The 14,381-nt window shown below is 50.3% G+C and overlaps 1 protein-coding gene across 1 annotated transcript in view; it reads left to right on the top strand.

Annotated features, from left to right (window-relative positions):
* Nucleotides 1-10,620: 10,620 nt before the first annotated feature.
* The window catches only part of CADM1 (cell adhesion molecule 1), a 51,723-nt gene continuing 47,962 nt past the window's right edge, over nucleotides 10,621-14,381 (top strand). The window contains exon 1 of the mRNA XM_017809638.1: nucleotides 10,621-10,714. Coding sequence (XP_017665127.1) covers nucleotides 10,636-10,714 — 79 coding nt within the window. The 5' untranslated portion in view covers nucleotides 10,621-10,635. The remainder of the gene's footprint in view (nucleotides 10,715-14,381) is intronic.

Below are 14,381 nucleotides of genomic sequence, written 5' to 3'. Positions count from 1 at the left end.
TCTCTCGCTGCAGTTCTGAAGCCATTTTCTGACCTGTTTTTCTGTTCTGAGAAGGTTGTTGTTACTTGCCCCCGTGATGCCAAACAGCTCATGCATAATGTGGTTTTCCTCCCTGTAACATGTAGTTGGTCTCCTGTAATGAAGAGCTGATGGGCTGCCCCCATGGCCCTGACCCCCATGAGGGAGGAGCCATCCACGCTGCCCAAACTGGGCATATCTGGGCACTGCACTGGCAGTAGTGGCATTTTTTGGCCCTGTCCTGTTTTAAGATGCTGCTCCTGTGGACAGGAGGTTCCTTTGTGGTTTCACTTGGGCAAAACTTAAACACGAGTGCTGAGTTTCTCTCCAGGCCGGTGTGGGGTGTGAAGGGTGCTGCTGAGAGCGCCTCTGGGGTGTGAAGGGTGCTGCCCAGAGCCGAGGGGAGCTGGCCCAGGGCAGCGGTGACAGTGGCTGTTCCACAGTGTCCCTTTGTGAGCGCTGCCCTTACATAAGCACAAAGCCGCGGCAGCGCGACGGAAACCTCGGCAGGCCGGCCAAGTTCCCTGGTTCAGAGCCAGACATCTGGGATTGGGGTTTTCATGGCATTCTTCAGTAGCATGAGGAGCCTCATAAAGCAGCTTCTCTGGGGTATTGTGCCGAGAGCCGCATTCCCAAGCAATTACAGCCGGGGCTGCAGCAGTAATGAGCCCTCGCTTTGGGAAGGGATGGGAAGACAAAAGGGAAACTTTCAATGGAAGCTGCGAAGCCTTTGAACGTGAATAGCTGTGGGCTCGTTAATTGGGATCACCATTGGGAACGTTCCCTCCGGCTCTGGCTGTGACCAGGCTCTGGCCTGGACGGGGGAGCAGGGTGGCAGCAAGGGAAGAGGGCTGAGAAGCTGTGGTTCTTTGGGGTTTTGCCATTAATGATTTCTGGCAATGGGGTCAAGGCACGATTGGGTCTTTTTTAGACCAGAATAGTGCTGCAAGTGGTTTTCTCAGTTGAGCGAGTCTTGTCACAGCAAAATGATCACCCACCACCACCATCCTCATTAGCTGTGGGTGGCAGGAGATGGAGGAGCTGCTCTGGGCAAGCTTGTTGTTCCTGAAGGTGCCTGCCCCAGTGGGTGTTTGGGTGCTGGGGACAGGAGCCGTGTCACGTAGGCGGGTGGCCCGTCCTCGTGGCTGAGATCCCGTTCAGTGATGACCCAGCAGCAGCTCCGCACCCTGCCAGGGAGCACTGGGACACAGGGTGAATGTGGCTGGGCTTTGGGAGCTGCTCAGGGGTGGAGTCCAGTCTTGACACACCAAAACCTTGTTTTCAGTCAACTGAGACTGACTGGAAAATCTGCATCTCAGAGTAGTGCAGAGCTTTGCAGATGGGTGAGGTGGTGGTTCCTGGATTCAGAGTCCCAGTCACCAAGAATCCCAAGCACAAGTGCAGAGCTGATGTGAGCCTGTGGCCAGTGGGATAGCAGGAAAATTCCAGATAAGAAAACAGCTTGACATGTAGATTTCATAAACGACCCAGCCCTGTTCTGTACACACACCAGGATTTATTTACAAACCTGGAATTTCTACTGGTGTATTTCAAAGCTTCCCTATTCTGAATGTTTCCTTTAGAGTTTGATAGGTTCCAAACAAGAAGCAAAGTTTGAATAAGAATCCCTTTGGCTTCTGCAGTGAGTTATTGCCGGGTCTGCTCAGAGATGGGCCGTTCGTGTCTGTGCAGGTAACCTGCCTGTCAGAGAACATTTTGCTGATGTTTGCTTAGAAGACAAACCAGAACCCCTATGAGCCAGTGTGAAATACTCATCCCTGGGCTTTTGAGTAAGACAACAGATACAATGTGAATTGTGGCTCAGTCTGAGGCATGGCACTGGTACAGTGCCCTTAAAGCTGTGCCTCCTCATGGCTCTGCAGGGCTCTGCCAGTTCGGAATAAATGAATACAGACACACAGTTTCCCAGGGAAAATGTCTGGTGCGAGGTTCAGGGGATCGGTGCTTCCTATCCTGCGTGCAGGTGATCCCAAACATCCCAGCTGCCAGTGCCAGGACAGATCCCTGGGCTCGCTGGCACCAGAGGCAGCCGCACGTGGTTCGACTCTGTCGTGCGGTTCACAGCAGCCCCCGGCTGAGAGTGACAAGTTTAATTCCTTGTGTTGCATTTTGTGTGGAAAGGAAGAGCACAGCAGATGAATTTCCTTCTCTTCTGATTCCCTCCCCCCCGTTTGATTGCACTATTGTTTCTTTGGGCACATTAAAGTAGAATTTGACTGGAGTCGTTATCCGCTGTCCCCGCGCTGCCTTCGTGTTAATCCGCTTGCAGAATCCTCCGCTTTGTGCAGCGACATTTGCTAATGAGCAGAATGTAATTCGGTTTTTTGGGGAAATTATACGAAACAGCATTCCCATAAAACCTTTAGATTCATGATGGCTTGTTTTGTTCTCATAACCAGCCCAAACTCCAAAGCCGTTCATCACCCTGCACGAGCTGTGTGCGGCTGCCTCGGGGCATCCAAAAGGAGGATTCAGCCCCAGTTGGAGAAGAGCCCTTCTCCACAATCCATCTCCATGCACGCTGCTTAGATCCCTGTGCTCAGGGGGTGAGGGCAGGACAAGCTCCTCCTGAATTAAGTACAGGCAGTAGGAAAAGAAAATTTTGCTGGTTGAAGTCACCTGCCTTGTTGTGGGTGTTGAGCACACACTGTCTGTGTCAAAGCATTTTTCCACAAAACAGAGTGTTTTATCTCATCAGCTGGGCTTAATATATTCCATTCACAGGATGGTTATTCCAGGGTAATGATTCCAAGCTGCAGCCCGAGGTGAGCTGAGGGAGGAGTGCTGCCTGCAGGGAGGATGCTCCAGCTCAGGTCTGGGCCAGTTGTTCATGTAACTTCAGAGGCAGAACCCGGTGAGCATCTGACAAGGATCCAGTGGTGGATGGCACCTGCACTCCAGTGTGGCTCCTCCAGCAAACAGCTGACCTGCCTGCCTGCAAACCCTTCAGTAACACACAGCCCTGGCAGGTTTAGCTGAAAAAACAATCCCCGACCCAAAAACACCTTCCACACAGGCTCTGCCCAAGTGGCTCCTCAGTAAAAGCCTTTTTAACATTTATAAACTTCTTTTAAAAGCCAGACTGAGCCAGGCTGTCATTTCAGTGACTTGCTAGAAAAATACCTGCAAGGAATTGTCCTTCATTTGTAGCTCCAAAACGTGGTGTGTCATCCAGTTTGGTGAGAGAAGCGTTACTGGAAGGTTGGGGTTGCTGGGACTTAAGGGGTTGTTCTGGACAGACCACGCGCTGTATAGGTTTTATAAGGTGGTTTTAAATACAAATGTTTAAGGGGAGGATTTCTCTTGCTCTCGGGTGCACATGCAGCTCCCGATTAAAAGTCAACTGCTGAAAACTTAAATTTTCACAACTGCACTGCAGAGCTATTTATTGTGGAACATTTCCATTGAAAATGAGCCTTGTTTTAAATATCCTACCCTTGATGTGCTGAGTGCGAGGGGGCCAGGCTTACAGTTTGTGAAAACTTGGCAAAAACAAGCAGATCTCTTCAAACTGTTGGGGTTTGAGAAGAGAACTGTGAAGAATGTGTCTAATTGAAACTGTTCTTTCAAGAAATGCTAAGCAAATGTCTGGTAGATTTTCAGCTGCTGTTGGCAACATCTGTAAAAGGTCTCGAGTCTCCTGTGACATGGCAGCAGGAGGGTTGGAGCCTGCCTGGCTTTGATGGTTGGAGTGTATTTTTATTTGAAATACACTTACTGTATTTACAAATAGAAAGAAGGGAGGTTGTTTGTGTCCTCTGAACGGCTGCTACACCTGGTTCCCCCTGCAGCAATGCTCAGTGCCAGCTTTGTGCTGGGTGACTGAACACCTCGTTTTGGGGAGTCACCAACCCTGTGCTGCCCAGCTGCTCCCTCGTGGGCATGAGAAAGCAGTTGGGTACTTGTGTTGTCCAGGCTTGTGCCAGGGAGGACAGGGAAGAGCAGTGGTGAGGGGAGAGCAGGACGTGGGTTGGAAAGCCAGCGTTGGGATGTGAGTGGCAAGGGAGCAGTGACCCCCCAGCCCAGCATGTCTCCCTTGTGCCCACACTGGGGTCCTCAGAATATTCTGGAGACCTGCTCTGCGCTCTGTGGGCAGCACTGAGGGGGTGTTGGCAGCTTGGCATGTCAAGCAACTTTGTCACCAGTCTTTGCCATCGTCTAATCCTGGCTAAAAGCTGCAAACCTGCCGTGGGGCTGGGCAGGCGAGAGGCTGCAGGGGTTTGAGGGGGTTTGTAATCCCGGGCACATGGGGAAGGGGAGCCTTTATTTAATCCTAATAATGGCAGAGATAATGTTGGCTTTGTGATAGTCCTGGGCACAGCTGTTCCACAATATCCACGGCGGCACACGCTGTGAATGGTTAGCAAGGTATCGAGCCCCCAGGATGTTTTCCTTGCTTTTCAGTGCCTGGATGGATTGCATTGGTTTATTGGAAGAGTGCTGACTTTCTGCTTGCAGTAATTAATTCTCTTTTCCGGGCTGGGGGAAGGTTGGTTATAATTTCCTGCATTCTTTTATCATAAGGCCAAAGGAGAAGCTCAGAATAGAGAACAGAGAGGAGCGCTGCATATATGCATTTTAAATTTAGTTTCAAGCAGTTAAGAAGATGGATTTTTGGTGGAGTGGCCTCTCTGTATTTGCAGTTTTCAAACAAGGTGACCTGGAGGATGGGTGCTGGATGTAGTGTCCGATTCCAAAATCCCTGGTTGTGCTGCTCACTGACTCATCTGTAAATCCCTACCCCCTTCTCCTTAAGGGCACTGCAGTGGGCTGGAGGGCAGGAGTTTCCCTGCTGATAGTTCTGACACTGCAGGTGGGCAGGAGCTGAGTTGTTGGGAGGAGTACAAGTGTGTATGGACCAAAATCCATTTGTGTCTGACCTTGGAAACGTGGCAGGTGAGCAGCACAAAGGATGTCCTCTTGCTCTCCCCCTTGCCTGTGCAGAGCAGGACATCCCTGTGTGGATTACCAGTGAGGGCTTCCCATGGGTGTGTGAGAACATAAGAGATAGAAAATACTTGCTTGAGAACCAGAAAGGCAAAAAAAAAAAAAGGGGAGGGGGAAGAATGAGTTGCTTGGGTGTTTTCACTGATTATGGGGGGTTTTCTCAAAGATGGCAAGCACTGCATGGCTCTGTCATGTCTTGATATCACCTTTGCTTTGTGGCCCTTGCTGTCCCCAGCCTGTGTCCCACTGCAATGGTTGTCTGCAGACAGGCAGTGTGGGCAAACCTGTAAGCCAGGGGCTGGGGCAGGAGGTGCTCGAGTTCTGGCCCAGCCCTGACTGTAGCAGTGTGTGTGGTTTCCAGGGAGGGCTGAGGACAGTTTCCTGTGGCTGCTCCGAATGGTCACGGCTGCTCTCTGGGTCCCAGCAGCATCGTGGCAGCCCCATGCTGGGAACAGCCTCAGACTGTTCCAGAAGGGTCCAGGTGTGGGTGTTAGAGGCGTTGCTGGGTGTCTGCAGCCCTTCCCTTCTCCCCTCTCCGGGTGCAGCCACGGGCTCCCCAAAGCCCTGTGCTCCTGTTGCCTTGCCAACACGGAGGAAGGAGATGTCAGAGCAGAGAGTGGCTGCTGCTGTGGCAGAGCCGTGGCACCGGGGCTCAGGGTGCTGGGGAGAGCAGGAGGAGGAGAGACACTCATCACCCAAAAACCCCTCTGCACCAAAACCCCTCTGCACCGCAGCGGGGAGGGAGAACGAATAACACTTGCGGAGGCATTCGACGTTCGCTCCTTGCTGCTTCTGAGATTGTACAACAGCATAATTTTTTAATGATGGGTAATGATGAAACATCAATTTCGAATCTGTTTTTCTGCCTTGTGCCTGAAGCTGCAGCGTCAGGCACTCGGAGCGTTCACAGGCAACCGGGTGCCTGGATCTCTATTGATGGAGCCGGTGCCTGCTGGCGTTTACCGTGTGGATATCAAGGAGGAGCAGTAAATTGAAAATTGCTTCTAATGGGCTCAGTTTGACTGTTTTAATGCTTCTCGTGAGAAAACAAGAAATGTTGAGATTTTAAAGCAGCAGCGGTGCCTGGTGATGCGCGGGGCTGGTGTTTGTCTTTCTTTACAGTTCACGTCCCTTTGGCGGTAGCTCAGGGGCACCTCACCTGAAAGCAGGAATGAAGTGCTATTTGTCAGCCTTCCCACCTGCAGGAGCTCTGTGGTACAGTGGCTGCGGGGATGGGTGTGAATCCACTGGGCAGCCCAGTCCCCGTGGGGCTGTGACAGGGACGCTGTCTGTGGGGAGGAGCAGGGGCACAGTCCTGCCCCCACCATAACACCCCTTGGCCCCAGGCTTTGCTGTCACCTCGTGCTCTGTGTTGGCAGGTGGGGGTGTGGAGCTTGAGCGGATGCAAGGCAGAAGGTGCTGGAACAACCCAGGGTTCTCATGAGCAAAAGCAGGATGCATCGCTCCTGCCAACACTCCCTGAGCCCAGAGCATCCTCCTGCCTCTCTGTGTGCCAGCTGGGCAGGGGAGCACCCGGCACAAAGTGCCCGTGGCGCTGTAGGTGGGACCCCCACAGGGCTCTACCTGAGGCTGCTCGTCCTGCCCCTGCCCTTGGGGGCTCTCCAGGAGCCCCTTCCTGAGCATTGATGCACGATGGTCACACACCACCCATCCTGCCACAAACAGGGACGTGGCAAAAAATTAATGTTTCAGCCAGAAAGGTGAAAATATGGAATGGGAAGGCTATTCTTGCTGCAGTTCTGCCTCGGAGCAGCTGCTTCAAAGGCAGCAGTGGATGGAAGTCACTCGCTGGAGCTGTCTTGTTCTTTCTTGAGGCAGTGTTTTGATAAATGTTGATGAGTTTCACTGTAAAACTAAATGGCATTTATAGCACGATGTATGCTTTACCCACTGCTTAATTATACCTAATGGTGTTGGATGGAAAAGGCATTTACCATTTTACTTTTGTTTAAAATGACAATCTAAACCTCAAGGCCTGTGGGGTTTTGTACAACGATGACGATTTAATTAAAAACTAAATACAATCTAATTTTAAAAGGCAATTGCAACTTTAAGAAATAAGTGATAAAATTTACAAAGAGCTTGCTGAGAGAAAAGTGCTGTGCTCGGTGTGCCTGCCTTGGGATGGGGTGGGCCTCTGGGGGGGTTTGGGTGCAGATTTGAGGAAGGCTGGGTGAGGACCACATCCAAAGTTGTTTTCTCTCTCATCATGACTGTGTTTTTTGGAAGTGTACCTCACGGTCATGTTGCTGCACCTGCAGAGGCAGTGAGGGGAATTGGGCTAACAGTTTATAAACCCAAGGGTTTATTTTCGTGTGCAGAACACGGTTTCTCTTCCCTTCCTCTCAGCTCTGCCTTTGTCCTGGCAGCCAGCAAAGAGAACAGAGTCTCTATTGAAAACAAGGCGTGAGGAGTGAGTGTGGATCAGGCAAGCTGCATCTTTAAAAATAAACACTGGAGCAGAGCTTTGTGCCTTCCACTCAGCTGGCAGAGCACTGACAGCAGGCAGGAATGTGTTCAGGAGCATCTGCCCTTTCTCTTCTTTTCATGGGTTTAGTCAAAGCAAATCCCATAGATGAAGGGGAAAAAAACCTACCAAAATGAATTTTGTTTCCCCCAGCCTGGATGAGCCACCGGGCGGAGGCTGAAGGGACGTGCAGGATCTGCAGCGAGGAGATTAATGTTTAAAGACGTTAGTGCTGGTCCTACACTAACATTTATAAATCCGAGGGGTGGCAGATTGAGGGCTGATTCCACATTTTTTCTTCCTCCTCTGTAAAATAATAAATATGGTAAAATAGCTCTCAGAGCTGCCTTTATCGCGGGGATGAATCAGGACAGTTGGTGTTGCAAGAGACTTAAAACTTACAAATATGTTGCCCTTTAGGCGAGCATTCATCATCGTGTCTGATCTGGGATCTAGACTAAAGACTTCTGTTATACCTTTTTATCCTTCCTGGGAAGTAGAAATTGGAAGGAGTCCTGGCTTTGATTGTAATGCTGCTGCTGAGATTTTTTTTGCCCTGTTTTTGGGGGCAGTGTCTGTCGCTGATGGGGGTCTGTTGTTCTTTGACAAAAGATTTCGTCTCTGGTCTCTAAAACAAAAAAGGTGCAGGAGGGAATACTTAAAAAAAAGAAAGGGAAGGAAGAGACTCCTAAAGACAGTGCCCCTTCCTTATGGCACAGTGCCCATACAGGTGACGGGTTGGCAGTGAAGTGACCGTGGGTGCAGCGGGACCAAAATCCAGGACTGAGACATTCACATCCATGCTCCTGCCCAGAGAGGTGAAGAGTGGGCAGATAACACCTGTGAGCAAAGCCACTCACTCCAAAGGCTGGGATTTCATGGGAGGTGAGATCAGCTTTCCTCCCCTGATGGCAAACTGGGAATTAACTTCAAAGGGCAAGACAGAAACTCAGCTTGATCCCTAGAGGAGGATTTGTCCTCGTGCGTTCAGTTCGATGGGCCAGTAGCAGAGGGGTCACTCCGGTGTCCGAGCTCTTGGTCATTCCAGCTGGTAAATGTTTTGCCTCCTGCTTTTATGTAACGGTAAACTTTTGGGATAACAGTTGGACAGGTGTTTTAGGGAAGGCTCCTGTGTATAACATGGCAGGGATAGCACTGGGATTTAAGGCTGGCTGTGTGCTGAGCCAAAGCTTGGGAATAAGCAAGGATAGCCCAAGGAAATACTGTATTCCAGTGTGTTATTTGTTGTCCTCTTGTGCTTCAGGACATTTTCTACAGGTGTACCCATTTGTTATTAATTTTGTCATTTACTCCTTGCTTATTGCAGTGGTGAACTAAAGATTTCAGACTTAAATATGCAGGTGGTGAAGGGAGGTCCTTTCTGTAGGGAAGAGACTGGGCTGATGTTGATCAGAATTCATCTTGGGTGCTTTATGGAAATACAGATTTCTTGGGTTTAAAAAAGATTATTAAGCTGCACGTTGTGACAGATGCTACTGACAGTAAAAAATAAAAAGGATGTGAAAAAATCTGCAAGAAAAATGGGTTACAGGTATGGATATAAGACATATCTGCTCATTAGAGTACAACGAAACCCATCATCTGACTTGAAACAGGACTCCGTGTTGTTGGAAACCCTGTCGCTCTGGCTGATGGGAGTTCTGGGGGTGCACGTGGGACAGGTGCTGTCAGATCCATCGAGTGTGTCCCACAGCAGCTGTCAATGGCAGTGGCACCGTCCCAGAGCCCCTGGAGGGGGCAGAGGGCCCCTGGAGGTGACAGTGTTTGGGGGTGCGGGCATGGGCTGGGGGGGTCCCTGGGAGGGATGGTCTGTGGGTGATGCTGTGGGACAATCCCCTGCCCTGTCCCCAAGTGAACCTGCAGGAACGTGGACCTGTCAGCTGAGGGAAGGTGGACAGGGAGCAGATGGGGAGCTCCCTCCCCAGCTCCGTGTGCCAGCTCAGGGTGTGAGCAGTGCCGTGCTCAGTGCGAGGCAGGTGGCTGCTGCTGGCCACTGCAGGGCAAAACCAGAGGTGACAGTGATGGTGACAAACCTGCAAACGTGTAAATTCTCTCCTCCTGTGCTCAGGTTTTGGCAGGGGCTGCTGCAGCTTTACCCATGTGGCAGAGACAGAAAGGAGTGTGAGGCAGCAGGTGCTGTTAAACAACATTGTTCTGGTCAGGGAAATGCATTGAACATGCTCACTGATGGTGAAAACCAAGTATTTCATCAGTGCTCCCTCCTCTTACCTGCAGCCACCTGCTGTACATCAGGGTTCAGATCCCCATGGAGCAGCTTATGACAGGGAGAGGAAATTCCACCTGTGTTTGAAACTCGGGATTAATCAAGGTCTCCTTCCCTGGATCTGGGCTGTGGGTGTCCTTGGTAGGAAGGTAGCTGGAAGATAAAATGCAGATAAGGAATTCTGTATTAGGGCACCATTAATAATAAATGTGTGTTGATCCTAACTGTGTTATTTAAACACACTGAATGGAAGCAGTGGCCTGCTGGGACCGTCTTGTGTTGTCAAACCTTCTCCCTTGCTGATGCTGCTTCTGAGCAGTGGTGGGGGCATGGCAGGGGTGGATTTTAGGTGGTGTCCTTGGCAGGTGATGGCTGGTAGTGATGGACAGGCATCAGGAGGAACATGAGGCGAAGGTCCCTGACTGTATTTCTTCTGAGGCCATGCACAGCTTTGCCCTTTCCTGCCTATTTGCTCTCTCCCCTGCACTCTTCTTGCTTCTGCCCCTGAATGTCCCCCAACAGCCCCCTCAGAGCCTACAGCATCCATCGAGTGCTTTCTCAGCAGCCTGCCCTTCTGAGATCCTCCCACAAAAATATCTTCTGTCTCCCTGCTGTGCAGCAGCTGAGGAACTGCTCATACCAGAGTCCTTGGGGGGACACCTGAGTAAACCTCTGACCTTCTGGGAGCAGGACAGTCTTTAGTACGTGACCTTTACTGTCTTGGCAATGGACCATCAACTTCCAGAAAGAAAGCAAGAGATCAGCTGCTTCTCTTTCTTAAAACTCTTCTTCTGGAAAGTTGCTGAAACTGAGCATCCCTCTGTAGGTAGGTAGAGAGAGATTAACAAAATAAAGAGCTGCTGTAGCAACATCTTTTATTTAAGAACTGTCCAGTGGGTTAAGAAATGAGCTCTAAATGACCCACACAGCTTTCCATGCTGGCCATGTCAGCAAGACGTGTCGCTGTGCTTGTAGACAACAGAAGCTCCACTGTGGTGAGTGTTCCTCGTAGGATTCTTCCTCCAAGTGATTCAGTCCCATTAGCTTGAAATACAGTTGTATCCTGAAAGACTGAATTTCTGGCAATTGCGGTAATTTGCTTTTCATCACAGGATTTATTAGAAATGTGGGATAAAAACCTGAGATGTGCAGAGCAACAGATTTCTGCTGCCATGCCAGATTCCTCCTCGCCGGGCTCCTGGTGCAGCGTTTGCCGTGTCCCCTCTGGTCGGTGACAGAGCAGATGGATATTGATCCTCGGTGTCCACCGACGGTAACCTTTGAAGGGACAGGCGATGTATGGCCGGGGAGTTTGATCTATCAATATCTGGGTAATAGAAAGACAAGGGTGACATCTAATCCCAGCACAGGTGACGGATCATAAATCTGCACGGATGCGACGACAGGAGTGCGAGGGGGGTTGAAGAAACCAGTTCAGGCTGAAAGCCTTTGCCCAGAGGCGCAGAGGTTTTCATGGCAGAAAAAAGGATCTTATTCCTAAGGTCCAGAGAAATATTTTAATTCCTTCATAGCACAGGATTTCTGTCCCTGTACCGTTTTGGTTTCAAACCAGTGGAAAGAATTCCCCGATGCCATTGCATCACACAGATATTCACTATGTTTAAAGTCAGTGCAGCCTCCAGTGTAATTTCAGAGCTATTGTCATCCTTTATTCTTACTCTTTAAGCCAGAAAAGCCATAAAGGTGGCAGCGGCATTTCTTTTCTCCACAAATTTAATATCTGTGCACAACTCGCTTGAATTTGCAGTATATTTCTCTGAAGTGGCTGTTTCATAGCGTAAACTCGCTCCCCACAATAAGTAATTTTTAGCACCATCTTGCACATTCCCTCTGAATGCGGGGAGTAATTCAGGGGAGGTGTGACTGCGGCGGGTGCGAGCGGGGAGCGGAGCGGGCGCCGCGCAAAGGTGCCGAAAGCGTTCACTCGCGAAAATATGTGCTGAGAAGGAGGGGAAATAGGTCCCTGTGATTGCTGGGGCTGAGCACAGCCTGTGACAAGGAGATGAGATCCTGGCGCCGAGGATGCCGAGCAGCAGGAGCAATTCTGTTCCTGCAAACAGCGTCAGGGAGGCTCAACAAAACCAGGAGCGGGAGCCCTGTGGTAGCTGGTCCTGTCCGTGGATCAGTGGTGGGATCTGCCTGGGTCTCATGGTTGCTTGTCCTTAAACATGTACACGTTGTTTGCCCTGGGTTTGGTGGTGAAGCCTGCGGGAAAAGCCACCCAGCATGGCAGCCACGTGTGGAACAGGTGCAAGTGAGTGGGAAGTGTCTTCCACCGCCCCTGCTTGTGGGCACACGTGGCAAGGCCAGTGTCTGTCTTGGCTCTGCTGACACCTCTGATACCTTGTAGGTCACCAGGGAGTCGTGCCTCTGCTGGCAGTGCACTGCCTTGGCCATCAGCCATCTGTGTTTACAGATCCACCATAGTAATGTTTTGGGAATAGGTTCTGTGAATGATAATTCCTCCCACCCCTCCATTTTCCCCCCCTAAATAGGAACTGATGCTCTGAGCATCACCAGGTGATCCCAAACCTGGCAGCAGCAGAGTCATCCAGCAGCAGTGCCCTTTCTCAAAGCAGGTCTTTTAAACCTGGTGCAGCAATAAAGAAATGATAACATGCATTAAATTTGAAAGTAAAAATCTGAATACCAGGTGAGTATTACCATTTCAGTTTGCTGTAGATGCTCCCAGAGAGAGACGTGGAGCTGCCCTATCCCTTCCCTTCATGTCACTGAGCAAGCTCTACCTGGTTTGGCTCAGCTGCACCTTCCTGGATAGAACCTGTTGCTCTTGGTGTTCAGCAAAACTCCCCAGCCATGTGTTGCAGCTGACAGACTTGCATAGAACAAACTCAAAAATGAGATTTTTCTAGAAATCTTTTTGTTTGGTACTATTACTTTTTTTTTTTAAGAGCTTTTTGCCTGGGAACTGGAGTTGCTGAGTCTGTTGCTGGCTATGGAGAGGATGCTGAAGAGAGAATAAGAGCTACTCGAATTCTGGGAAAATCTCAGAGAGGCTTGACTTGGGGTCACAAAGCTGGTAATTACATCTTATTAGAAGAGAAAGTTGCTGTTTCAAAAGGTTAGTTGTGGATCTTAAAGGGAAACAAAATTTTCCTCTGAGGGTGAGGGTCACACTGACAGAAGAATTGCCCAGAGGTGCCAGGTCTGGCTCCAGGCTCCATGGCCTTGGAGGGTTTCCCTTGGGGACTGTGCATGGCTGGAAGGAGCAGGAGGCTGCCTCTTCTCCTGCCTTCCCTTCACCCCAGCCTTTCACAGTCACCTTCCTTGTGCGAGTGGATGAGAACAGCCCTGTCCTGGTGTGCCCAAACACACATCAAGGAGTGCGGGCTGGAAGCGTCGCTGCCCACCCCGATCCGTGTGTGCCGGCACAGGACCCTCCAGCTGCAGCCCTGCCCGTGTGCACTGCAGGCCACGGCCGCTGTTCGTGTGTTTTGTGGGCAGCCTGGTCCCAAACTGTTGCCATTCTCTCACCCATGAAAAGATGGCACGAAATTAACTCCGTCAAAAGCGACTGCCTTTTCTTGCCAGCACAATCAGTGTGGATTGTCCGTTCCTCTCCAAAGTTCAACTGTGACGACTGCAGCTTTGTAAAACAGTCTCTCAAGACTTGGAGCCCGGGTGGGTGGAGCTCCAGCAGCTTCTCCCAGCACTGCCTTGGCTGTTCTTCTCTCCCTCCTAGAAGCAAATTTGCAGAGTAATTAAATGGCAATTGAGTTTCCTCCTTTTTCCTGTATCTGATCACGACCAAGATTCTCTTTGGTTTCTGTGCTCTTCCCAAAACGCCAGTTGTGATGATTGTGTTAAAGGGAAGAGATGAAGCTCTCTGTGATGGATGAGAGAGCAGAGAATCTGGTCCGCCAAGAGAAAAAACATGAAGGAGACAAAGCTTCTGGGGGAAGTGGATGCTCAGTGTTTGTAAACCTGCTTGTGTCAGCTCTGGCTGGTTCTTTAACCACCACCTTCCTTTTAGGTCTCTGAAACTGATAGATGAGTGTTGACATTCAAATTGTGCTAATTCTGGGCGTGGAGCATCGTGCTGCTTTTTTCCTCGAGTGTGTGAATAGACAGTTTGTGTATCTGTGTGAGTTGTTTCTTCTGACTCAATTTATTAAGAGGAATTTTGTTTAGGTTTACAGGCTTACATAGTTCAGGTGTAATGAAAACTCCCCTTCCTTGGAAAGCGTTTGTGTCGGGATCCCGCAGACTGAGCCAGCAGTGCCACTGCTCACACTGGGATACCTGTGGCTCAGGCTTGCTTAGAAATTCCATAGAAATTGAAGAATCGTGCTCCCCAGCACGTATTTTTAATCTTTCCCTCTCCTCTCCCTGGCGCTTCCCTCTAGCCCGGTGTGCTACGAGCGGAGAGAGAATTGATTTTAAATGTGACCGCTGCGTGTGAGCCAAGGTCCCTGGGCTGTGTCCAGCTGAGGGGAACTTTTGAAACACAATTTACTTGGCTGTGTCTGTGTGCAGCCTTAAGAGCAGAGACTGCAGTGGTCTAAGGCAGGAAGACAAGTGCAGAAATTAATTGTGCAGGTTGCAGCCAAAGCGTCCCTCAAGCGCTGTGTTCCCCCGCCTCACTCCCCCTTCCAGGAAGTATAAAACACGATGTCGTTT

This window comes from Lepidothrix coronata, unplaced genomic scaffold (assembly GCF_001604755.1).
Source record: "Lepidothrix coronata isolate B3197 unplaced genomic scaffold, Lepidothrix_coronata-1.0 Scaffold27, whole genome shotgun sequence".
NCBI classification, from domain to species: Eukaryota; Metazoa; Chordata; class Aves; order Passeriformes; family Pipridae; genus Lepidothrix; species Lepidothrix coronata.
The sequence above is the reverse complement of the archived record's forward strand: the minus strand, read 5'-3'. Positions and strand labels throughout refer to the sequence as shown.